At 47.7% G+C, this 27059-nt stretch overlaps 2 protein-coding genes across 2 annotated transcripts; both read left to right on the forward strand.

Moving 5' to 3' along the window:
• Positions 1-48: 48 nt before the first annotated feature.
• On the forward strand, positions 49-9625 carry eef1b2 (eukaryotic translation elongation factor 1 beta 2). The gene is given in 7 exon segments (NM_001292208.1): positions 49-147; positions 1273-1395; positions 2660-2780; positions 3618-3684; positions 4496-4621; positions 6811-6878; positions 9503-9625. Coding segments are annotated over 7 exon segments (672 nt in total). The 5' UTR covers positions 49-67; the 3' UTR covers positions 9590-9625.
• An 8640-nt stretch (positions 9626-18265) lies between these two features.
• Positions 18266-25790, forward strand: zdbf2 (zinc finger, DBF-type containing 2). The gene is made up of 7 exons (XM_042336228.1): positions 18266-18551; positions 18675-18754; positions 19271-19317; positions 20166-20271; positions 21501-21628; positions 21843-24773; positions 25757-25790. Exons 3-7 carry the CDS (start codon positions 19304-19306, stop codon positions 25788-25790), a joined length of 3213 nt encoding a protein of 1070 aa, XP_042192162.1. The 5' UTR covers positions 18266-18551; positions 18675-18754; positions 19271-19303.
• The last annotated feature ends 1269 nt before the right edge of the window (positions 25791-27059 follow it).

The raw sequence follows: 27059 nt of genomic DNA on the forward strand, positions 1-27059 counted from the left end.
AGAGCGAGTTGTCGGTGCGGGTTGTGTTAAATCTCGCCTTTAAATTCTATTGTAAGCGGTGAAGGCCATGGGATTCGGGGATTTGAAAAGCGTCTCGGGCCTGAAGGTGCTCAACGAGTACCTGGCGGACAGGAGCTACATCGAAGGGTGAGTGAAGGAAGGAGGAGGAGGGGGGGGAGAGGCGGCGGCTGCGGGGGTGGAGGGCGACCCGCGTGAGGACGGGCCGAGGCCTGACACGGAGGGAGAACACGGTGGTGGGGTGGGGGGGGAGCGAGTGTGACCAGAGGGAAGTTGGTACTCACCCCCCACCATCCCGCCAAACCGATGGGAAAATCAGGGTTTGTCTGGAGTACAGATTTGGCTCAGGTCAATACCACCGAAGGGTTGATTTCGATATGATGGGGGTTTTTTTTTTGCCTTTTTTTTTCATCAAAGTCTCCGGTTCAGCCCTGAAGCGCGAGTTCGCCCTCTCTGTCTGTCTGTCTGTCTGTCTGTGTCTGACTGACTGACTGACCTACGGCGGGCGGCCCCTCGCTCTGCAGAGCACAGAAGTCTTCCCTCCCCTTTCTCTCCCTTTTACCCCTTCCCCGAATGAGAGAGAGCGTGAGGTGTCTCAAACCTGTCACCTCCACAGTTGCTGCTATTTCTAGAGTGACGGAGCGTTAACAGCTCAACCCGAACCCACCCCATGTGTGAGCATCGGGGTCCACACGACTCAAAAAATCCCATTGCAGTCCACTTTGCTGGTCGTGATTTTTTTTTAAAAAAAAAATTCCGCTACGTTTCTCGTGTCCCTCATTCGGACTGTTTGCCACACAGACAATCTCGGTTTCCTCGTGGATTTGCTGACGCAATCTGCTTGATATTTGTGTAGTCCATTACACTTACTTCCAGGTGAAGTGATTAAATCTAATTTGTGCTTTCCCTCTTGGGTTTTTCTGGGCCTTTGCAGATATTGTGTGTGTACAGTCAACCTCACATAAGTTGTATCAGTTGGGACCATACTTTTAATGTAACTTATGCAAAGTATGAGTTTTATCAAACTGGTATACAATAAAAACTCTTGAACAGGAACTTGGGTAAATGTACCACTAAGGCAATTATGTGATTTATATACAGATCAGACTTGTGTGAGGTTTACTGTACATGTATATAAAAAGGTGCTGTTTATCTTGTATGATATCAAATGCCATACGTTTGTATTGTGTACTCAACAAGTAGTTTGGTTGCAGTTGACTATCCAGTAATTTGAGTTTTAAATTTTTTTTGAAGGTATGTTCCTTCACAAGCAGACATAGCTGTGTTTGAAGCTCTCGGTTCTCCTCCCTCAGCTGACTTATACCATGCACTTCGGTGGTTCAACCACATTCGGTCCTATGAAAGCACAAAGACGAGGTACGTTTCATGATGAGTGTACATAGAACAATTTTCGGAATTGACTATATTGTAATGGGGGCTGGTGTACATATAACCCTTATTAACTTCCACACAATGGACACAATTTCAGTAATTGAAATAAATTGTACAATTTTCAGGATTTATTGTTAATATTCTGGTTATTTACAATGTATGTTAATTGCTAACATTGCTCAGTAACATAGAATTCTAAATATGGATCAATTGAACAGATTGCAGCTGAATGCCCCCACCAACTGGTTTGTCTGATCTCATTTAGTGACTTGCAAGGGGCCTTATAAGGGTTCACTTTTGATCTAGCTTCATTTGGCCTGGTAGAGGTAGAACCCATGAAATGTATTCTAGAGGAATTCGTATTTAAAATGTTGAGGATCTATTTTTTCTTTTTAACACTAATTGATGTGTACCTGGCACCAATCTTGCTAATTGTTTTTAAACTACAGCACCGTGTGTGAATTTCAGATCTTATTTAGTAGTTGCTCCTTCTGTCATAATTTTCAAATAGTACAACTCTTGGTTAATGCTGAACAGCCAGAATGTTTCTACAAAGAGCATTGAGTTGAAATTCTCCAACTGCAGTCCTCCCATCAATTTTCGGTATTCTTCTAACTTGTCCTTCCCTACAGTGCTCCATTCAGTGGTATAATGGTATAACAAATACTTTTTGATAAGGAAGTGAGCTTAAAATTCAAGCTTGGGTTTCTGAAGTTACAGGCCTCTTGAAGTTTTAAAAAAAGCCTCAATACTAGAGTTTTATTTTAAAGGACGTAAGTTTATTCGCTCTCTTGATGAAGTGGGTGTTTTAATCGTTGTCAGGTGGTAAATTAACCTCTGGTTTCTCCCATTGTCAATTAAGGAAAATGCTGATGGGGTTTTCAATGTTGTCCCTAAGATGCTAGGAATCTTGTCCCATTGGTGCCCCCATTCTTCTTCTTCTAAGAAGAATGGCCTTCAGCCACTTTGCCCCCACACACTCTGGAACTCCACCCTGGAGTGCCTCTGCCTTGACTCCTTCAACACCCTTCTTTTTGTCCGTGCCTTTGATCACCCTCCTCCCTGCCTGCCCTCCACCCTCCCTGATGCTGACCCCCAGCTAAGGTCCGAAACACTGACTGTCCAGCAGCTTGGGATGTACTCCCAACCTGAAAAGCGCTACACAAATGTAATTTTGTTGTTGTTCTAGACCAGTTTGACGAAAAGTTTCTGTACTACTTGCCTACCTCATTGTTCTATCTGTTTACAGTCTTCCGGGTATTAAAAAAGCCCTTAGTAACTATGGTCCAGCAAATGTAGAAGATTCTACGCCAGCAGCGCAAGATGATGATGACGATGACATTGATCTCTTTGGATCTGATGAGGAAGAGGTGGGTTCTGAAAGACCACTTAAGCATTAACTGAGTGGTTTTAACCTGGAAAATAAGCTTGTGCTTCTGGTATCCACCAGAGGTAAATAAATTCTTGCAAGAAGGCAGATCATAATAATCCTTGCCTTTGAAATAGCGCCATATCGTGTCATTGAGAAGTCTCAAAGTGCTTCACAGAGTATACTGTAAAGTGGATTCACTGTTTATTTTGTGGGTGAAATGTGGCAGCCAGTTGCGTGTAGAAATGTCCCACAAACAGCTGTGGAATGAGTGACCTTTTTTATTTGGGGGATTGTTGGCCAGGACACCGGGAGAAGCTGCTGTCTCTTTTCGAATAGTGCTATGGGATCTTTAACATCCATCTGAACGCAGATGGGACCGCAGTTTAACACGTCCGACAATGCAACACCCCCACAACTGCATTAGAGTGTCATCTTAGACTATGTGAATCCAAGCCCCAACGGGAGGATTGATCCCACAACATTCTGACTCAGAGGCGAGAGTGCTACTACTATTGCCGGGGTGACGAACATCATCTAAGGGCCACTCTGCTGCTTTTGGAGTGTCACTTCCAGATGAAAGTTGACAGATGCTTGTAAAAATCCTATTTGCTTTATTGCCAAAGAAACTCATTAGTAATTGCCATTGTTTCTACATTAGTTTCTACACTTCTTTCAGAGGTTTGAGGCTGGTTTTACTGATGATTTCCGATTCACCATCTTTCGGCTGAATTTATGATTGATATGTCATATAATCTGATAAAACCAGTCAGGATCTTTCTTTTTTGGCATATCTTGAAATTGTAAGTACCAAATTAAGCTGTTTGTATCTTTTCAGGAAAGTGAAGAGAGCAAAAAGATGAAGGAAGCACGTCTGGCTCAATATGAAGCTAAAAAATCCAAAAGTATGTATACTACCAATTTTTGTAAAAGGGTCAGTCTGTACTAAAAAATAAATAATAATAATCCTTGCATTTGATACAGCGCTTTTCACGTCTTCTAGACTTCTCAGAGTGCTTCACAGAATATGCTGTAAAGACAAACCCCTTTCAATAGGCAAAACTGAGTGCTTGTGGTGGGATTCCTGATGGGAATGTCTGGGCAACTGTCAACTTTCCTTTTTATTCGTCATCAGTGATGGAATAGTCAACTTTACCAGCCTATCAGTCGGTGTTAGACTGATTTTGTAAGTGATGGGTATTAAAACGAAGGCAACATTCTTGAAACCGTTAGGGTTCAGCGCATTGCTTCAATATTGCTATGTTGGTTGTACATTTGGGTATATACAGAAAGCTGAGACCGAGTAACGTCTGGTGGATTTATGTTGTGAGAAGGAAACTGGTTTTAATGATGATTCAATTCACCATCTTTCGGCTGAAATTATGATGCAACTTGATTTAAATCTGACAGAAACCAGTTGACCTTTCTGTTGTAGGTCTCGTCATTTTGTACTGTTTTCCTGTACTCCTTGCACAATAGAGTGACACCGCCCCTCCCCCAGCGTTCAGACTGAAATATGTGCATTAGTAACTTCTACATGATGGGCATCTCATTATTCATCAGTCAATTTACTGACTTTTTTGTAGGCTTGCGGTTTTCTATTGGACATTCCTAGATTTTAAATTGTCTGAGATGGGTGGATCGATCTAAATGTAATGACATTGGAAACTGTTCAGTAGTAGATGTCCTATAATGTCATATGAATTTGCTTTTCAGAGCCTGCCCTTATTGCGAAATCATGCATTCTGTTGGACGTGAAACCATGGGATGATGAAACGGACATGTCAAAACTGGAAGAGTGTGTGCGCACTGTGGTGATGGATGGTTTAGTTTGGGGATCTTGTGAGTATTTGCTTTTTCTGTGTTGAAATGATACATATTACTGTATCACAAGCACGGTTGCCTGATTACTGATGGTTTGTCATCAGCCAACCTGCATTAATTGCCAGATATGGCCTTGCCTGTTGTGTTTTGTTTATACTATAGAATTGTGGACCTAGACTACAACTTTTATTGTTGTTTAATTGAGTTGGGTGCATCCAGCTAACTGCGACCAACCAATGTGGATTTATGTTGTGAGAAGGAAGCTGGTTTTAATGATGATTCAATTCACCATCTTTCGGCTGAAATTATGATGCGACTTGATTTAAATCTGAAAGAAACCAGTCAATCCTTTCTGTTTGCAAGTTTTGTCATTTTGTGCTGTTTCCCTATACACCTTGCACAATAGAGTGGCCCCCTCTGTGTTCAACAACTTGGATTTACATAGCGCCCTCCACGCCGGAAGGCGTCTCAGAGCGCTTCACAGTAACGAATCCCGGGGCTGAGCCACGGGGAGGAAGGTGACCAAAGGCGCGGTCGAAAAGAAAGGTCTTCAGAAGGGACCTGAAAGTAGGAAGAGAGGGTGCGAGGCCAAGGGAGTGAGAAAGGGAATTCCAGAGCCTTGGGGCATAGTGGCTGATGGTACAGCTGCCGAGGGTGGAGCAGAGGACTCAACGGGATGAGGGGGAGGCCAGACCCAGAGGATCAAAGGCAACGGGTACTGTTCGGGCTGAAATATGTGCACTAGTTACTTCTGCATGTGGGCATTCATCTCGCATTCATCTATACTATAAAGACGAAGTGACTGTGTTTCCACCAATAACGTAATAACTGATTGACGAAGAGACATGATTTGTACCTCATCAGAAAGGTCTTGCGGGCATTTTTTTTCAGGGATCTCCTATCGTTGAGCTATATTTTAAAAAATGCTTTAATTAAGCCCTAAAATATGAGGTGTGCATGGTATTCTGCGACAGAGGAAATCACACACCCTTCTAAAGAGATCCATCTATACTAATATTTCTGCAACAAATGTATGGCAGGTTTTTCGGGTTGTCCTGGGAGCTAGAGTCCTCCCAACCAGGAGTCCTACTTATAGGAGTCCTCCCACTGAGTCTTCCCAATAGCACATTTTCTAAGCGAAAATTAAGACTTTCAAGGACAAATTAAAAATGCCAGACAAAAGAGAGAAGGCTGATCAAATAAAACTGAAGAAGAAAGAACAGCACGGCTGGATTTGAATGCTGAAACAATTCCAAAAACATGGCAAAATGAATTATCTTCTCAAAGAACAGCCCAGCAGGACTTGCATGTAAACACGGAAAAATGAATTACCCTCTCAAACCGCAGCACGGCTGGACTTCAAAGTAGAAAGGCATGCAAAGGTGTACACCGTGTCTATGGCATGTTAAATGGTTTGTGAGTGATATCACTGAAATCTACATTCCATATTGGATCCTTTGGTTGCAAGCGTAGCTGCAGTGGGTACAGCTTGTCAATCATAAACAAAATGCAATAGCCAAGGCCATGTCTGCCTCTTGTTCCAGACATGAATGTTGTTCATGACATGCTGTTGCATTTTGTTAATGCGATAGAAGTGTGTACCTGGACTTAATATTGTGCAAGAACTAAATTTTGAACATTGGGTTACATCTACATGCTTTGATTATAAACTTTTGCAGATAAATTGTAATAGGCCATACTTTGGGAATCATGCTTTGATATGAGTTGTTGTCTTTCATACTGATGTAAATGCGATAGAAAAAAATAGAATTGCTTCTATTGCAAATTGGGTTTTGAATTGCTGCACTAAAAACATAGCAATATGGTTCTTCATGGGCTGAAATGTATTTAGACAATCCAGGTAAAATCTACAAAGCAGCTTCTGGCGTTTGGCTAAGAATAATCAACAACTTATGAAATTGCTCCTAAAGAATAGCTACCAAGAAGGCGATGTGCAAACGTCTATAGCCTTGAACCTGATTAGTAACCACACTTTTCAACATTTGAGACAATAAGTATGATACATAATTCACAAGGATGGATACCTTTCTGTATTACATATTAGTGCAGTTCTTGTGCCTCTGACCACCTGTAAATTATTAAGTATTGTTTCACAGGGTTGGTTGATCTTTTGTAACTGAACTACATTCGAGATAGGGTGTTCTTTTTGGTGCTTTTCCTTATTACTGTTCTTTTCCAAATTGCAGCGAAACTGGTCGCAGTGGGCTATGGTATCAAGAAGCTACAGATTCAGTGTGTAGTTGAAGATGACAAGGTAAGGAAGGTGTTTATGGTCACTTAATACTTGGAACAAGTTTAGAAGCCTTTCTAAAGCACAACTCAGAAGCTGTATTTTCTATAATGTAACTGGTATATTGCAGGTCAACTTCAGTCACCCCTTTCCCTCCTCAAGCCCCTGTAGTCTGGTTTTCACCCTGCCCGCAACACAGAGACAACGCTTGTCAAAGTCACAAACGACGTTCTCTCCTTCTTACCAGGGCTCCCTCTGCCTCCTTGTCCTCCTGGATCTTTCTGCTGCATTCGACACAGTCGACCACGCCATCCTCCTCCACCGACTCTTCTTCCTCCTCTATCTTAGTAGGACCACACTTACATTGTTCGAGTTCTACTTAACCAACCGCTTCTACTTCATCTCGGCAAATGGTTTCTCCTCCTGCCCCTGTCCGGTCACCTGCAAGGGTACCCCAGGGCTCCTTCCTTGGCCCTCTTTTCCTCATTTATATATGAGCTCTTGGTGATATCATCCACAGACACCGGGTAAACTTCAACATGTATGCAGATGACACATAAATCTACTTTGCCTCCTCCAGTATCGACTCCAGGTTCGCTGATGTTCTGTCAGCTTGTCTGGCAGACATCAGGGCCTGGATGAGTGCAAACTTCCTGCAGCTGAATGTGGCTTGGCTGTATCAATGTGGCATATTCCTTGGCTCCCGTCAACAGCTTCACTCCTGTGGATCTGAACTCAACCTCCCTGGGCTCTCCCTCAAACTAGTCGTCCGGTTCAACCCCCAGGTGTCTTTCCTTCTCTACGTCTGGTCCCTGACTAGGACCATCTTCTTCCACCTCCGCCACATTGCCCGCCTCCGACCTTACCTTATCCCAAATGCAGCCGAAACCTTTGTGGATGCGTTTGTCACCTCCAGTCTGGATTGCTCAAACACACTTCTCGCCGCTCTCCCCACTGGCTCCACATCACCGAACAGATTGACTTCAAGATGCTCACACTCATGTTCAAATAATAATAATAATAATCCTTGCATTTGATATAGCGCTTTTCACGTCGGGAGGACGTCCCAAAGCACTTCACAGAATACACTGTAAAGTGAATTGACTGTATATTTGTGGGCGAACGCGGCAGCCAATTGCGCACAGCAATGTCCCACAAACAGTCGTAGATTGAAAATGACCAATTTATTATTGTTTTGTTTTTTTTGGAGGGATTATTATTAGGCTCTGTGTGGAGTAAGGAAACTTGCCCAAGGTTTCGCCCTCTGCCTGGAATTGAACTCAGGTCTCTCGCTTGCAAAGCGAGCGCTCTAACCACTGAGCTACAGGACTCCACGAATCCCATCAAATCCCATCACTCCCTGGCACCTCCCTACCTTTGCGATCTTCTCATTGCCCAACCCACCACCTGGCGCCTAGGCTCGACTGGCACTGGCTTCCTGCTTGTCCCTTGCATCCTCCGTTCCACCATTGGAGGTCACGCATTCAGCCACTACGCTCCAAAACTCTGGAACCTCTCCCTCAATCTCTCCGCTTTGCCCCTTCTCTCCCCTTTTTCAAGCCCCGCCTGAAAACCTTCCTTTTCGACTGTGCTTACAGTCACCACCCCCACCACAACCTGGTTCGGAGTCAGGCTCCGCCACTGTTAAGGGCTCTGAGACGCTACCCTGAGTGGAGGGTGCTATGTACGTTCAAATTGTTGTGTGTACTCGGTCTTTAAATTGCTCCCCACTTGGGAGAGACTGGAAGTCTTATCTTGTATCATAATTCAAGTCTGGATACAGGTTTGTAACAGTGACATTTGTATTCCACAGGCTTGATATGATTATTACTCACTCACAATAAACAACAACAAATCACATTTGTATAGCGCCTTTCACATTGGGAGGGCGTCCCAATGCTTTGGGAATGATCCTTTACTGAAATCCCAGGAACACTATTAACTTTGTGGAAGGTTCTAGTCAATCTTTGATAGTGTTTATCTTTTGTTTTGTTTATATTGATGTATTGAATTTGCATACTGGGTTCAATTCCAGTCAGGGCGAAACTTTGGGTAAGTTTCCTTACTCCACACTCCTAATAATAATCCCTCCAAAAAACAAAACGATAATAAATTGGTCATTTTCAATCCACGACTGTTTGTGGGACACTGCTGTGCGCAATTGGCTGCCGTATTTCACCCACAAATATACAGTCAATTCACTTCACAGCATATTCTGTGACGAGCTTTGAGACGTCTAGAAGACATGAAAAGCGCTATATCAAATGCAAGGATTATTATTATGCTCTGGGCTGACACTCCATGGCAGTGCTGAGGGGGTGTACTGCATTGTTGGAGTGCTGTCCTTCAAATGAGATGTTAGGCCGTGGTCCTGTAGGCCTGTTTACTAAAACACTATTGACACTACTCAGAGAAGGGAGTTTCTCCCATTTCCTAGCCAACAATTCCCCAGGTAAAATTGTCGCCCACTTGTGGCTGTTTGTCAGACATTGCTGTGTGCAGATTGGATGCAGATCGGCTGCTGGGTTCACCTACTTATAGTCACTACTGTTCACAGTAAAATCCTGTGAAGAATTCGGGATATCGTCCCAATGTGACAGATGCTGTATCAAATGCAGTGATTATATTTTTTATTGCATTTTTTTCAGGTGGGAACAGATCATTTAGAAGAAGCTATCACTGCATTTGAAGATTTGGTGCAATCTGTTGACGTTGCAGCCTTCAACAAGGTTTAACGTAACAACTAACAGTTAATAAACACTGGCATGTGCAGAAATTGACCTGGTCTTTGTCTTATTGACATGCGTTTTGTGCATCAAACTCTGGATAAGCACGAAGGTTGGTTAGGAAAGAAGGAAATTGTATATTGCAATCTTCACTGAAAGCTGCCCTCTTGAGGAAAGCTGCCCTCTTGAGGAAGGTCTAGTAGGTTTTTTTCCCTGAATTTGACTTGGATATACTGTATTGAGATGGTGGGGATGATGAGTCTCTCAGCTCCTATTCAAGATCTTATGATTTCTGGTTAATTGTGTCTTAAGGATAATGTGAGTAGACCCAATTGTGGTTAAATGTGCCTGTTTTGCTAAAGAAGGGGTTAGTTATAACTTGGCATCATGTTGTATTGAGCTGTTCTGTGCACTGGCAATGAATGTGTACTGAGTTGACAGTGTTTTATGATCATGCAAATCCAGCATCTTTTCTGTTTTCGGTTATCTTAAATTTTTTGCTGTGGAAACATACAGTCAAAGTCGTCTTTCATAAGGTTGACTGTCCTTTACTTAATACAAATTAAACTGATTTGGGATTTTTAAATTTGTTTTTGTAATCTGTGATTGTCCATTGGTGAAGCACGGCAACATGAGCCAAGCTATCTCTGGTCTTAAGATTTAAAGGCCAGATCTGGAATGCCTTGAATGCTACAAAATGAATATTAGTGAACTATTGTAAGGAACCAAGTTTTTTTCAACAAATGGCTGGCTTCAAACTAGCAAATAATGGCAGGATTTCCTTAAAAGCAAAGGCTCTACGTAATGTCAATGTGGGCACTCAGAATTTGGAACTAGTTCAGCTTTCCTATGATGCATCGAGTCTGAGAAGCGTTTCTGCTCCAGATTGCTTTCACAGCATTCTGTTACCCAAATTACTTTGTTCAAGTATGAACGAATCAGCTTCTATTTCATCTGTATAGAACTGGGTTTATAGATGGCATTGCCTGCCAGTTTGCTTGGATCGTTCCAATTGTGATAAAATTATATTAATCGAACATCTCTCCTGGATTTTTTTTATTTTAGCCTATTAAAGGGTAGACAGCAACTGGTAACTTGGAACTGCTCAATTGGATAATGTTGCCCAATATGGTTACCCTTGTCAAGGCAGTAATTGCATTGCAGCTGGGATGGGGGTCAAGGAGGGCAAGCTGCTGGGAATGAGCGTGCTTGCAATGTATTCTGAAGAAGCAAAGACTTGGTGCAAAAAGGCAACTAAATTAAAATGACTAGAGAAGCCTGGTGTGGAACCAGACAATTTAGTGTGAGTTTGCAGTCAAATTGAATTTCGATCAAAACACTGGGAAAGTTTTGTGTTTCTTGTAACGTGTTGCATTAGCTTTTTTATTTAAAAACAAACTTGCCTGTACTGGTAACAATATTGATTATCAGGATCAAAATCCTCATGGGTGAATGTGCCCATCACTTTGTAGCATTGAATGTAGCATGTAATGCAACTTGTTGCATTACGAATGTCAGTATTAAACCAGTTTGTGTTCCCAGAATCATTCCCTTGGTCGGACAGGCGTGCTTATTGAAATGAGTTCTAAGAGCTATATTTTTGCACCTTGTTCTGTGTATCGTTTTACTTCCCTCTACCAGGTATGCAGTGATGTGTATGCTGCCTTCTGCAACAAGCAAAGCTAACCCGTGCCAAAATACTTGTCATCACTTGAGTTAAGATGTATAACTTCGAAAAAGCATCAACTTGAGCAAACATTAACAGTAACGTTTGGATTGCTGAATTGCCTAGAAACAACACTTTCTGAATTAATATTTGGAGGAGGATCCCTGTGAACTGTTATAACATAATCACTCGTTTAGAAACTCCCCGGGGCTATGGGGAGAATACATTGCGAAACCTGACCACAAAGCCACACCAGTGCATTCTTGCATCCTCTGCTTCCACCTGGGTTTACCCACTAAGCGTGGCTCAAAAGCACAAGGCGTGGTGATGAATTAACTTGGAGCACGTTGGGGTTAAGATGGAACATTCAGTGTAAATGTCATCGTTAATTGCAGTGCTCAGGGTTTACATTACAGAAAACCATTTAGCTTTCAAAATGCTAACAATGCTAAATGATTCAATTGTCCAGTGTGGAGACTAAAATAGTTGTAGTGTTGAATATGCCTCATTGCTGGTCTTTAACGCATTGTTTGGGGGGAATGTGTGAATTCTATCTATCCCTCGTGTTGGTGGCATGTAGTACTCGAGTCTGGTTCGAACACGCTTAAACGGAGTGATAGGTTTCTTCGTGTTCAACGCCCAGCTGACTTAAAAAAAAACATGGATTGCCCGCTATTTCATGCCGGAGACCCTTATGCAACGGTTCAATTAATAGATGCACAATTTCAATCCTCGCCACCGAAGAGCCGAATCAATTAATGTATTTCGGTATCGAGTCGTGAAATAACTTAAGTAATGAATTGGGAAAAGATCCCCCTTTTTGAGTCCCACTACGTGCTCCCAAATTCTCGCTGGTGCCAGTTGAGCCTTCTTTGCTGTCGCTGCGGTTTTCAGTGGGAAAAAATACCGCAACGCTATGTTTGAAAGTGAGCGCCTGTGCGTTTGGGGGTGTGTTCACCATTGGTGCGCGCCGCACCCTTCCCTTTAATTGGAGGCGCGGCTGTCGCCTTCGCCCCTCCCGCCCGCCGCGCGGCTCCTTTAAGGCAGCACTTTTACGTCGGCGGTCAGTAAATTAGCTGTGTGCCCCTTTAAAAACATGGCCAGGAAGTAATGATGGGACGGAGTTGAACTCTGACCGTGAGGGTGGAAGCAGATCCGCGGCTCCCGGGAAAGACGGTGAGGACGGGTTTTATTTTGAAACAAGTGAGGAGGGGGTGAGGGGGGAGTGGGGCCGCGCCCGCGCCTTTAAATAGCCTCTGACAAATGTTGCCCCAAGTCAGAGCCGCGCGGCACTGACACACAGAGCGCCACCGCCACCGCCACCGCCACCGGGGGATCGGTGATCACCACGAGCTGCCGGGGGGCGGGGGGGGGGCACTCGGTCAGTGTGTGACAGGCGATCACACTTTTGTTCCGCTTTGTACCCATTGCTGGTTGTTGATCGGGTCCCGGAGCTGAGCTGCTGCTGCTCTCTTTTTTTTATTATTTGGCCGATCTTTTTTCCTCCTGTCCCGTCTGCTGTCGGCGGACCCACCGCGCGCCCCCGCACCGCGCGCCCCCGCACCGCCGCCGCCGCCACCGCACCGCGCGCCCCCGCACCGCCGCCGCCGCCGCCGCCGCCGGGAGTTGGTTTGGGAGTGGATTTTCTTTCGGTTTCAAACGCTGCGATCGGGTCGGCGGGAGCGCCACTGGGGACTGTGCGCCGGTTTTACACACTCACACCCACATATCTGCCCGAGTGTGTGAGTGAGTGACTGTGTGTGAGTGAGTGACTGTGTGTGAGTGAGTGACTGTGTGTGTGAGTGTGTGAGTGACTGTGTGTGAGTGAGTGACTGTGTGTGAGTGAGTGACTGTGTGTGAGTGAGTGACTGTGTGTGTGAGTGAGTGACTGTGTGTGTGAGTGAGTGACTGTGTGTGTGAGTGAGTGACTGTGTGTGTGAGTGAGTGACTGTGTGTGTGAGTGAGTGACTGTGTGTGTGTGTGAGTGAGTGACTGTGTGTGTGTGTGAGTGAGTGACTGTGTGTGTGTGTGAGTGAGTGACTGTGTGTGTGTGTGAGTGAGTGACTGTGTGTGTGTGTGAGTGAGTGACTGTGTGTGTGTGAGTGAGTGACTGTGTGTGTGTGAGTGAGTGACTGTGTGTGTGTGAGTGAGTGACTGTGTGTGTGTGAGTGGAGTGACTGTGTGTGTGAGTGAGTGACTGTGTGTGTGAGTGGAGTGACTGTGTGTGTGAGTGTAGTGACTGTGTGTGTGTGTGAGTGAGTGACTGTGTGTGTGTGTGAGTGAGTGACTGTGTGTGTGTGTGAGTGAGTGACTGTGTGTGTGTGTGAGTGAGTGACTGTGTGTGTGTGTGAGTGAGTGACTGTGTGTGTGAGTGACTGTGTGTGTGTGAGTGAGTGACTGTGTGTGTGAGTGACTGTGTGTGTGTGTGAGTGAGTGACTGTGTGTGTGAGTGAGTGAGTGACTGTGTGTGTGAGTGAGTGAGTGACTGTGTGTGTGTGAGTGAGTGAGTGTGTGTGTGAGTGAGTGAGTGAATGTGTGTGTGTGTGAGTGAGTAACTGTGTGAGTGAGTGAGTGACTGTGTGCGTGTGAGTGAGTGAGTTTGTGTGTGTATGAGTGAATACATGTGTGTGAGAGTGAGTGACTCTGTGTGTGTGAGTGAGTGACTGTGTGTGTGTGAGTGAGTGACTGTGTGTGTGTGAGTGAGTGACTGTGTGTGTGTGAGTGAGTGACTGTGTGTGTGTGAGTGAGTGACTGTGTGTGTGTGAGTGAGTGACTGTGTGTGTGTGAGTGAGTGACTGTGTGTGTGTGAGTGAGTGACTGTGTGTGTGTGAGTGAGTGACTGTGTGTGAGTGACTGTGTGAGTGAGTGAGTGTGAGCAGCTGACCAGCCCAGAGCCTCTCTGGGAGCGATCGGCTTCTCTGCCGTTCACAACCCGCAACTTTTTTTTTAAAAAAACCAACCCTATCATTTAGTGCGGAAATCAATCCCAGACAAGTAACTCAGAGCCTTTCCTCACTTCAGCACAACCGTAATACATCGCAGAGTCGGTGTCAGTTTTCTGCTGTGGGTACGGAGACGGGTTGAGTGGAGGCGGGTCTGGTCGGCATTGTTTTTTTATTATATATATATAAATTTTAAAAAAATAAACTCATCCCCACTTTGAAGTAATGGTTTTAAAGCTTCTTCACTCCCATTTTCACTCTCACGCCCCTCAGGCAGCGGTGAGCCAAACGCTTTGCTACAGGTTCCGCAGATGGTGAGCCTTAAAAAATAGAGTGTAGAAGCTCTTCAGGTTGTAGAGGTTTATATATATATATATATATGATATATATACATATGCACAGTTGCCCTCCAACCCACCTGGTGCTGTTTCCCGTAGTGTAAGCCATACACTTGCAAAGAGTTGCAAGTTGTCCCCCCGTCTGCAACACTGTGCAACTGCTCCTTGTGGTCTGTTTCTGCAGTTCCCACTGTGACAGAGACCGCGTGGAGCAGCGGCTCAGCAGCAGAGCGGCACTGTCCCGGTAACTCCCGTTGGCGTAACTTTTCGTTGCAAGAGAAGTGGCTATTCGAAGCTCAGCCCCACACAGCGCTTGAACCCGGAACTTTCCATTCCATTGGGTAATTCTTAAATAATAATAATCCTCGCATTTGATGCAGCGCTTTTCACGTCGGGGAGGACGTCCCAAAGCGCTTCGCAGAACACACTGTGAAGTGAATTGACTGTATATTGGTGGGCGAACGCGGCAGCCAATTGCGCACAGCGATGTCCCACAAACAGTCGTGGATTGAAAATGACCAATTTATTATTGTTTTTGGTTTTGGAGGGATTATTATTAGGCTCTGTGTGGAGTAAGGAAACCTGCCCAAGGTTTCGCCGTGACCTGCTGGGAATTGAACTCGGGTCTCTCGCTTGCAAAGCGAGTGCTCTAACCTCTGAGCTACAGGACTCCACAAAGAAGGGTTTGGTCACAGAACACTGCAAAGGGTGAGATCAGAGGCCGAGGGGGGAAGGGGGGGGAGGTGGCTGCACTTTCAGTTGCTGTACCCCCAAAACTCTGGAAATCTCTCCCTCTACTTCAATCTCACTCCCATCTGTCTTGAAGTCCCACCTTAAAACCTACCTCCAACCATATCCATGGCCACCTCCAGCTCTTCTCTTCTTACCCACCCCCCACTCCTCCTCCGGTTTGAAGTCGGACTCCCAACTTTATAAAGCGCTTCCTCCCAAGAACTTACCCAACATGAAGGACTCGTATATAAATGTGGAGCCCGATAGCATAGTGGTTAGCGCGCTCCCCTCGCAAGCTAGAGGACCTGGGTTTGATTCCCAGGCGGAGTGAGACCTTAGGGAAGTTTCCTTACTCCACACTTCTCTGTTTAACTTGCAGTAAGTAGGAACCTGGTTGTTAGTCGATTGGCAGATAGCTTTCCGAGGGTAATAATGCCTCCCATTTTTTTTTAACAATCCATGACTGTTTGTGGGTCACTGCTTTGTGCAATTGGATGCCACATTTTGCCCACAAAATAAAGTCAATTCACTTAAGAATATATTCTGTGAAACGCTTTGAGACGTCTCATCGAAATAAGGCGCTATATCAAATGCAAGGATTATTATTATCAATGTTGCTTGTGTTAAATATTTGAAGAGATGCAATATAAAAAGATAAAAGAGCAAGCAATTGAGATTTGAGATTAGCTCTAGTGGAGGAGCTAGTTCCAGCATGAAAGACTCGTGAAGAACAGCCTCCTTCTGTGCTGCAATTTCTGTAGTTCTTGCCAGCCACCTGTGTCCTGGTTTAGAAGGTAGAATTTAAATATGCACATATGTTGAGTATTCTGTTACAATAAGAGTAATATTTAACACCCTAACAAAATCCAGCAACTATATCAATTACGTGTTCGAGGGAAGGTGGAGATTACCATGAGCACGGTCGAAGAAGTTGGTTTTAAGGCTGGACTTGAAGATAAGAGAGGGTTTTTGGGAGGGAGTTCCAGAGGTGAGGGGTGAAGAATTGGCCACTGGTAGTGGCGCCAGTAGGGTGAGGGATGGGCAGGAAGCCCAAATTGAGTGCTCATTGTCAAGCATGCTATGTAAATTCAAGTTGTTGTTAACTACTGTAACACACTGCATGAAAGATTTTAGAGAATACATCCAAGACCCCATGAGTGCAGGGCTATCATATGAGAAAAATGAGTTTTTAATTATAATGATCGTCTAATTATAACCTGTGTATCTTGTTTATACCAGGCTCAAAGAGAATCTGTTAAAGAGCGGGTAGATAAAGTTGATTTTAGGGAAATGGATATACATAAGATGGATTTAATGGTGCACTATATTCCCGTGTGGTTTGATTGCTGTGTAACTGGAGGCAGTAGATGCTAATTAGTCTATTTTGTGGTGTGGTTTGTATTGTAAACATTCTTTCCTGCTGGTTGTGTAGTGGATGCCAATCAGAATGGGTGCTCCCAGCAGCATTGGCCAACCCCAAGTGAAGGGGGTCAGTGATGGCTTTCACCTGCCCGTACCACTGGATTTGGGATGTCATTCGTTCCACGTGGGATGGCGTTAAGTTTCGGAACCCTGATGTAGTACACGTGGTGTTGCCACATCGACCAGGTGCACTCCATACCACAGCATCACAGTGATGACAGTGCACACCACACAATCACCACAAACAACCCACGACATACACCTCAATACATTTTGCTCTTGCACACATGGTTGCTTGTAACACTAACATGGTCTCTGCCCATTGTTACCCAGGTGGGGTTAGAATGGCTGCAGTGTGAACATACTCACTGCCCATTATTACCCAGGATGAGGTAAGAATGGTCGCAGTGCTGACGTTCTCTGCAGACAAAATCTCAAAAGAAATTCTGTTCCAGTCACTGGGGGCATCAAGCCCATACAATGAAAATGACATCATGTGGGGTTTGAATAACCGCTGGGTTATCTAACCCATTATGAGTACATCCAAAAGTGAGGCTGACCAGACGATTTACTTGTGAAAAAGTTAAGATGCTGGGTTCCAAGCCATGATCACTGGATTGCCTTGCACAACGATCAGTTAAGCAGGTTAGCATTTGGGCTGCTGAACAGTTCTGATCAGCTGGGATTTAGTTTTCCTTTGGCAGAATCCAGGCTCACATTACAGAGACCTGGTTCCTGGATTTATGTCAGTCGGGTGAGAGGACAGGATTGGGCTCATCTATGATGTGCACATGGCTCAATGGTCTGTTATCACACTTTTGAATAATCAAAAAGGCCAACTCTATGGGATAACCAATGGCTTGAAGCGCTTGTGGAGGCTATACTTCAACACGAGCCTCTATCTTCAGGAGAGGAAGGAGAAGGCGGAGAAGCTAGAGAATATAAAATAATAGACTTACACCTATGTATCAAGTGACAGAACGTGGTTGTTTTGATCGCCTTGTTAATCGCCATAGGTGGTGGTGTGAAGTTGGTCTGTAATATGGGAAATGGTGACCTCCCCCACCCCCATCCTCTATTGAATTATTGAATGAGTTGAATAGATCCCTCGCCTCCTCATGCAGCCGGGCGTCTCATGCACCCACCCCCATGAGGAGTGTCTTAAGGGAAGAGGGAACTGAGCTGCCCCAACAGGATCTGAGCCTCCCTCCCCCCCCCTTGTGGGGTTGCATCATGTTTTTGAATGCAATTTCCCAGCGTAGGGAGGATGGATATTTTCCAATTACTAAGAGCATCTTGGATTAACTCCTTTGGGGAGGTGCTTTGGAAAGTTTTCTGACAGCAGATGAGCCTTACTGCTATGTCTCTTCTATGTCCCAGGGTGCTGTTTGCATCACTGAATACATCAGGCCACCTTCGTAACTGCTGATAATTTTACAAAGGGTTATTTTTACAGAAAGCAAAAAATAGCCTGAGCTTTGAAATGAACTCACTTGAGACAAAAAAGACATTTGACAAGAAACCTATTCCAGCCCAGCATATCAGTGTTAACCACTGATCTTAATCGCTTTTTAGCATCTTCATAGAAAGGTAGTGAAGGGAGTGCGAATCAATGTGTGCTGGCAATCTGATTCTAGAGGTGTAACTTGTGTGGGAGAACAGTGAAATGTGTTTCTTTTTCCAGGAGTCTGGAGTATTCGTTTAGCTTCCCAGCGCAGGACGCCCATGACTCTACTCGGCACGTTAATGAGCATCAGCCTGACTCCAAGCTCAACTCTGCAGACCTGCGTTATCACGGCCCAAGTTCACTCGCAACCCATCAACCTTCCTGCAGATTCCAGGCGAGTCTGCACATAACCATTGAGCACCAGGTGAGTTTGACTCCACATCATTCAAGCAGGGGCTGAAACATGAAATGTGATCCCAGGCGTGCACAGGAGAAAAACAACCTTAAATTCTCTATATTGAACCTTCTCTCTCTCTCCCTCCATCAGTACGTGCCTGACTTCACTCCATTGTTCCTCATCACCTCTGCAGATGCAGCAATGGAAACTTGCTGTAAAGAGAACAGCGGGTACAATATTTGCAGTTTATACATTCTCAGCCTGGCTCAGTTGGTAGCACTCTCTCCTGAGTCAGCAGGATGTGGGTTCAAGCCCCATGTCTGGACTTCTGAGTTTTTAGTCTAAGATGACAGGGCTGGGGGAGGTTTGACCAACTGAGTGGGATGGGCTCTTGCTAACCAGATACTGAGGAGGGAGTCCTGACTGAAGTGCAATCCTGTAATTAACTTTTTTTTAGAAAAAAAAGGTTTTGGAAGGAATTTAATTGTAACACCATACTTTTGTGTGTGGGAGGGGATTCATGAAGTCGTGAAACTGATCTGAGATGAGCTCTTAATATACCAACTAATATTTATACAGTACCTTTCACATCCGGAGGGCATCCCAAAGAGCATTCACGGCTCCAAGCTGATATGGGAGCCGGGGTGGGGAAAGATAACTGAAAATATGGTTGAAGAGTTGCGTTTTGAGACATGCCTTGAAAGGGAGCGTGTTTGTGTATAACTCTGGTTTGATTTGTGCCACAGACTGAAAGGAGACTGACTGAATCCTGTGTAATAATGGAGGATGATGGGTAAGTTGCACAAGTCAATGGCATGGGGGGGGGGGCATTTCCGTTGAGGGAAACACCCTGCTTACCTAATTCCAGAGTATTAGGTGCAAGTTGGCCAGAACCAAGGAGACTGAGAGTGTGCAATGGGGTAACTGCTGGAATTTAACCGGATAAAACTCAATAGTTCGCCATTGAAATCACTGTATGTAGCGCTTTCCTGCTGCTGGTCCAGCTAGGACCACAGGGTTTTGGCTTGCACGACTAACTATAACTGAACATACATGCCTCCAGTGATCCGCCCTTCCAAGTCCTGCTGATGAGGCTGGCCGTGCTGTCATCAGCAGTGCCCTGGAGTACTGCAGACCCACCTGGCTCAGGAATCGGACTTCAGAGGGTTGACTTGATTCCGACATTCTGTTGCCAAACTTGTCACCTTGGAACCAATTCAGCTCTAAGGAGACCCCGCTTACCTCCCCCAAGAAGGATCAGTTGTAGGAATTCTTATTGACAGTAAGAAACTGGCAGCAATATAATGGTACAGATGTGGGGTTGGATGAACATCCTGAACCACATCCTCCGGGAAAGTCACAGCTTCAAACCCTGGCTGATGCTGAGGCCTCGATGGTCCTGCACTGATGTACTGCAATTGGCCTGAGTGTCCCCTGAAAAATAGAACAGCGTTATCGCTCCTGATCATACCCAATGACCACTACACACGTTGGGTGAGTTCAGCAGCAGGTCCAGCACCCAAGAAGTGTATGGGTTGGAAGGGAGGGGTTGGGGGCATGGAAAAAGAGATATACAAGTAGGACTGTGCATTAGATCTTGTGGCTTGTTTTGTTAAAATAGTTCCGTATTTGGTTTTGCAGTGTTGATGCACATTCTACGAGGTCACCCGTCCCGGAGAACACCATGGTGCAAAGCAGACAGGGTTACTGTGCCTGCTGCCAGGTGCTCTATACTAATCTGGAACAGGTAAGAGCTGCTGTGTGTTGCCCCAGGCATATTTCATTGGTGCTTTTAGTGGACAGGTTTATAATTGGTCCTTTTTAGTTTGTCGGGGAGTCAGGGGTGGAAATGGGGCAGATGCCAACTGTGAACGCATGTGGTTTACCGTTATTATCCTGGATTACCATTATGCCGAGGTACATTTTTTTAAAGCCAGAAGGTTGTGGGTCCGATTCCCACATCAGGCCTTTGAGCTCACATTCCAGGCTGACCCTCGAGTGCAGTCCCGGGGAAGCGTGATATTGTTGGATGAATGTTAAAATCATTGCCCTTGTTCAGGTGGAAGTTAAAGATCCCGTGGCAGTGTAATCCGTGACTGTTTACCTAATTCCAGGTAATTACTATCAGTAAGTAGAAACTTGGTTGTTCGTCGATTAGAGGATCAGTTTCTGGGGATAATAATCCCTTAAAAAACAATTTGGTCACTCAATCCACGACCATGCGCAATTGGTTGTCGTGTTTTGCCCACAAAATATAAGTCAATTCACTTTACAGCATATTATGTAAAGGGCTTTGAGACACCCTCGCTCCATGAAAGGCATTATATCAAATGCAAAGATTATTATTGTGAGAAGGGGTGCCAACATTAAATTGGTCATTTATTTCATGGCTGTTTGTGGGACTTTGCTTTGTCAACTTGACAGCAGTTACCTGTGAAATGCTTTACAATGTAAACTGTACACTAACACAGCACCTTTCACATCAGGAGGATGTCCCAAAATGCTTGACAATTCAGCCTGAGTACCGGAGCTGAGGGTGGGACCTGAGTAGGGGAAAGGGGATCGAAAGCACAGTCGAAGAGGTACATTTTGAGATGTACCTTGAAAAACGGGAGGGAGGAAGTCAGAGGAACCTGAGAATGAAAAGATCAGCCAAGTAGCTGAAAGCCCGTCTGCCAATGATGCGGGCAGATAGAGCAGGATGTTACAACAAGTTACATTTGTATAGTGCCTTTCACGTCGGGAGGATTTCCCAGTAGACGTGTTGTAGGCTGGTGTCGGCTGAGCGAAGGGAACAATCAGCCCGGTCAGGGGTGCTTTGAGATGTTCTGATGTTACAGGTAGAGATGTAAGACCTCTATCAAATGCAGTGATTGTTATTAGTTTTATTTACTGAAGTTTCGAAACGGGTTTGAATGTTAGTGGGATTTGAGTTTCGCCACTTTTTCCTGACTCTTGCATTTTATCTCGGTGCAGCACCTCCAGACCAACAGGCACAAGCAGTTTTCCAGCGAGTCCAGACGTCCGGTCATGGCTAAAAGCCTATTGGAGCGCTTCCTGCAGGATGTCATACAGTACCATCCCTCCAGATATAATGACACTAGGTAAAGACACAGCGTTAGCCCCAAAAGGAACTCTTCCCCATCACACAGCTTCACACTGTGTGACTAGTGTAAGACTTCCCCCCTACCTGCCGTGTGACTAGTGCAAACCTTCACACTTTGTACCTAAAGAGAGGAACAGGGCTTTCAGTGATCATCACTATCTTGGTTGATCTTTCTTTCCACATGCACATTGATGGTTCTTTTACTCTCTCAGGTCGACCTATGTAGACCTGCCATTGGTTTGTGCCCCGCTCGTTCCCAAAAACGACCTCGCAGATGTGCACTTGTATCAAGAGGACCAGGAGATTGTGGGGACCAGGGAGGAATTGCCCAGCACAGATGTGTCAATCCCATTGACACCCACCCAGGTCAGGAACACCCCTGCAAGTTGTACCCAGGTCAAAGAGTGCACCATAACTTCACCAGACATCAGAGAAACTGTGGCAGAACAAACCACTTTTCTAAACCCTACCTACGCAAGTGGTAACTTTGGGCCTTGCAAATCAGTGGCCAGGAAGGAAAACCCTACGACTTTCACAGTGTGTAAAAGGCCACCATTGAGAGGACAAAAGGAGGGTGAGATACCCATTGTCCTGAGCCTTCCCTCCCACTGTAAACCAAACTGCACCCCAAGGAGTTCCACATCTGCTCAAGCCAGCTTTCCTCAGGTCACCTCAGATCATTCTTTTAGGGTTTCCAAGTACCACAAGGTTAATACTCAGGGAAGGATAGTGGCATCTCTTTCTCAACTCAGGGAGTCCCTAGCGACCAGCAGCCGGCTCTGCACTTTGGGCCTGGGCCAGGCCAATGGAAGCGGGCTGCACAGCAGGAGCACTGGCTGCCCAGTAGAATCGGACAAGTTAAGGACACTGGAAAGGGGGGAGGACATGATCCTGGAGACCATCGAGCGGGTCATCCGCAACTACTGCGACCAACCCCAGCCGCAGGTGGGCGAGGGCGATCGGTCGGTGGGTGCGATGAAAGAAAGGGCCACGTCGTCCCAACTCGAGGGACAAAGGCAAACGGCGGCAAGAGGCTTGGAGAGTAGCCCACCAGACAGCAACAAGCTTCCTGAAGTTGATTGCATTTATAAGCTGAGTGACAAACTTCGTACATTCGAGGGGAGCCCCGTAAAGGTTTCCAAAAGACCTAGCATAAAGAAGAAGCTCTCGCCAAGCTTCCTGCAGGAAAATAATCCTGCAGGGCCGCATGAGGACACCGGGCAAGACGTGGAGAGCTTTGGCTCCATCGGCAGTCAGTTGGGGCGGCTGAAGTCCAGCAGCAGCTCGGATTGGGACGCTCCACTGAAGTTGGAGAAAGTGCGCTCCAAAATAGCAGCCAAGGATTTGGAAGCGCTGACAGACACTCGCGTCACCTTAGAAGACGACAGTTACAAAACACGGCTCAGCTCGGTGCTGCATTTCCCCCCGGCCGTCAATGGGCACACAGAGGAGGCCAATGTGGCTGATTCGGAGACCTTGGCGAAACGGGAGGCAAGCGAGGAAACGGGCAAGCTGCCCTACATCCCTAAGTCCTTTGCCGGCAAGACGTGGTCGGAGATCATGGCGGAAGACGACCTGAAGGTGGATGCTCTGGTAAAGGAGTTCCGGGAGGGGCGCTACCTGTGCTACTTTGACAGCGAGTCTTTGACCAACCACGGGAAGAAGCAAAGGAAGAAGAGACGATCCGACACCAAGGACGCTTCCAAGACGACCTCCAAGCTCACGGCCGCGAGCAGCCAGGACGTACCTATGCTCGCTGGCCTGCCGCCCCTGCCCGATGCCAGCGAGGACACGGACGACGGGTGCTGCCTGCCCGCCGTCGGTCCCCAGCACCGACCGGCCACCCCAGGCCAGAGTCCCGAGCTGCGCTCCTTCCGCCTGGCCTCCAGGTGCCAGGTGGTCAAAGTCAGTCACGGTACTCAGACCAGCGAGCTCCGGTACCCGGCGCTCAAGAGGAAGTCCAGACGGGACGAGGCGGCGGCGGCGGCGGAGGAGGGGACGGCGGTGGCACAGTCCGCTCCGCGAGAAGGTGAGGAGATGTCCGAGGTGAAGACCAGGCTGTGCTCCTTGCGTTTGCCAGACTCCTACAGCAAGATCCTGAGCCCTGTGCAGCCCAGGACCATCATCTACGTGCTCTCCTCCCCTGACCTGTCCCCGGGGGCGGGGGAGCTGTCTGCCGACCCCCACCCCCACCCCCCGCCGCCCGGGGTCGGGAGCGGCCGGAAGACCCCCAAAGCGTTGGAGGACACCAGGTACACGTACAAGAAGTCGCCGGTCAAGTACTACGACCCGACGACCAACCGGATCGTGAAGTCGCCGCCGCGGGGCCTTCTCTTGGCCAAAATCTGCCGCTCGCCTCACCACGTGCGCAAACTCTTCCGCAGCCTCAGCCCCGACATCAACGTGGAGAGGCCGCCGGGCGGCTCCCGGCCCGGGTCTCGGGAGAGAGGCGGCGGCGGAGGCGGCGGACAGTCTACCTGCAGCACCGTCCCCACCTCCACCTCCTCGGTAGCGGCCGTGTGGCCCGACATCGTGAGGATGAAGGAGCGAGTGCGCCGTGAAGCGGCGGCGGCGGCAGAGACGGGGAGCGGCGGCGAGGCCCCGGCGGGCCTGAGCCCGTCAGGCGAGGCCGAGGTGGAGGCCAAACCCAGGAGCCTGGTCTTGTCGCCCATCAGGAAGCGGGTGTCCGGGGCCCCGTCCGGCTCCGACCCCGTCCTCGGCCCCAGGAGCCGGGCGGCCACCGAGAAGGAGAACCCGCGGGCGCCCCGGGCCCGGCGGCGGCAGGGAGCCGGGGGTCTGCACAACCCGCGGGGGGCCTCGTCCCGCGGCGGCGGCGGCGGCTCCTCCTCGGGCGCCTCCTCCTCGCCGCCGGGGATGGTGGTGTGCGGTGGCGGAGGCGGGGACCAGGCCTCGCCCACCCCGGGCTCCAGCCCGGCCGAGGAGGAGGAGGAGGAGGAGAGGTCCTCGCGGGGGAAGGTGCTCCGGGCGGCCGTCATCTCGGCTGACAGAGCGAGTGAGACTGAGGGTGAGGGCGGCGGCGGCGGTCCGGCAGCGAGAGCGGCCTCGGGCAGGAAGGAGAACGCCGCCCAACAACAGCATCAGCGGCGGCGGAGAGGAAAACGCAACAGCGCGCGGAAGAGGAAGTGAGCGGCGGCGGCTCCCGGGGAGGGGGCGACCTGGGGGGAGGGGGCGGCCTGGGGGGGGGGGGGGGGACAGGACTGGAGGCTGAGCCGCCGCTTCCTGTGGGGTCTGCACCGTGTGCAGGGCCGCCGGGCTCCTCCTCCTCCTCCATCCCTCCCTCTCTCTCTCTCTCTCTCTCACCCCTCCATCCCTCCCTCCCTCTCTCTCACCCCTCCCTCCCTCCCTCCTTCCCTCTCTCTCACCCCTCCATCCCTCCCTCCCTCTCTCACCCCTCTCTCCCTCCCTCCCTCTCTCTCACCCCCTCCTCTCTCCCTCCCTCCTCTCTCTCACCCTTCCCTCCCTCCCTCTCTCTCACCCCTCCCTCCTTTCCTCTCTCTCACCCCTCCATCCCTCCCTCCCTCTCTCTCACCCTCTCCCTCTCCTTCTCTCCCCCTCCTCCTCCCTCCCTCTCTCTCACCCCTCTCTCCCTCCCTCCCTCTCTCTCACCCCTCTCTCCCTCCCTCCCTCTCTCTCACCCCTCTCTCCCTCCCTCTCTCTCACCCCTCTCTCTCTCCCTCCCTCCCTCTCTCCCTCCCTCCCTCCTTTCCTCTCTCTCACCCCTCCCTCCCTCCTTTCCTCTCTCTCACCCCTCCCTCCCTCCTTTCCTCTCTCTCACCCCTCTCTCCCTCCTTTCCTCTCTCTCACTCCTCTTTCCCTCCCTCCCTCATCTCCTTCCTCTTCTCTCTCCCTCCCTCTCCCCTCTCCTCCTGTCTCCTTCCATTCCTTCCTTCCCCCCTCCTTCCCTGGTGGGAAAGGGGACAATCTCCTGACTGCTTCCTATTTCTTACCCTCCCTCCCTCTTCTCTCCCTCTTTCCCTCCCTTTTCTTCCCCTCCCTCATCCCTCTTCTTTCCCTCCCTCCCTCCCTCCTCTCCCCCTGTTCCTAGCACTTTGTTTCAGGGATTTTGATGATTTTTTTTTTCCTTTTCCTTCTCTTCTTTTGGCAGCAGCAGTTTTAAAAGAAACCAAAAACAAAAGTGACGGACTATATTTTTTTATATATATTTAAAAAACAAGCGAGTTGTTTTTATTTTTCTTTCTGACCAAAAAAAAAGAAGAAATCTGTGGGGGTCGGGGTGGTGGGGGTTGGGAGGGTGAGGGTTGGGTTGGTGATGGGGATGCGGGGGTGGAGGGAGGGCTGTTTGGGTGGGCTGTCTCTTCAGGTGTTCAGGACCACAACGTTTATGTAGCGCCACATACTCATGATAGGCTCCCAGAGCCCTTAACAGTAGCAGAGTATGGTGCCGAGCCGGGGGGTGGGGGCGAGAGAGGCGCGACCTGAAAATGGGGAAGGATGGGGCAAGGTGGAGGGATTGAGAGAGAGTGTTCCAGAGTTTCTGTAAACCTCAGGTCTTTGGTTTAACATCTGATGAGAAGGATGGCACTTTCTTCAATACAGCGCACCCCTCAGCACTGCATTGGAGTCCCACCATGGAGCTCGACACCCATAAGCTTCTGGTTACGATGTCCTCCCGACGTGAAAGGCGCTATACAAATGTGATTTTGTTGTCGTTGATTCAAAGGCGAGAGTACTGCCAACTGAGCCAGGCTGCACCAAACCAGTGATTTGGTCAAAGATGCATGAGATGGTAACCCATTGGGTAGAACAGCTTCTTCACGAGGACACAAGGCTGCTTTTAAGCAAGATCAACAACAGAACGAACTCATATTTAGGCTTTACATTATTAAACATCACAGAGTGCTTCACAGAGATGGAGCTGACACGGGTGCTAGATTGTGGTTGGTGTGGGGTGGGTGGGGGGTAGGAGGGAGATGACTGAAGGTGCAGTCAGGTAGGTTTTTAGACCGAGATCCAAATATAATGTGGCGAAATGTAATCAATCTGCTGTGGTACAGCCGGTAACCCATATATATAGGTTATGCAAAAAGAGTGTAAGGGGGAGGCATATTTTCAAACCATAAATATGTATTTTATTTGTTAACTCAGCCTGGGCCAATAGAAAAGTGCAGCCGCAGTTTTTCCGTTCAATCCCCCATAAATAACACCCTCCACTAAAAACAAAGTTTCCTCTGCCCCGGGCCTCTGATCGTTGCTGCTGCTTCTCTGTGCGGGGCAGCTCTGGATGCGCAAGGCGATGCAAGCAGGAAATGGCTTTCGCTCTACTCCGGGTCCCTGCTGTTGCGATTGTCTGCATGTCTCTCTCTCCTGTGTGTGCGTGTCTCCTCTGTGTGATTAAGAGTGTGTCTGTCTCTATGTGTGAGTTTATCTATCTGTGTGTGTGTGTTTGA

The sequence above is a fragment of the Callorhinchus milii genome, unplaced genomic scaffold (assembly GCF_018977255.1).
Source record: "Callorhinchus milii isolate IMCB2004 unplaced genomic scaffold, IMCB_Cmil_1.0 Scaffold6, whole genome shotgun sequence".
NCBI classification, from domain to species: Eukaryota; Metazoa; Chordata; class Chondrichthyes; order Chimaeriformes; family Callorhinchidae; genus Callorhinchus; species Callorhinchus milii.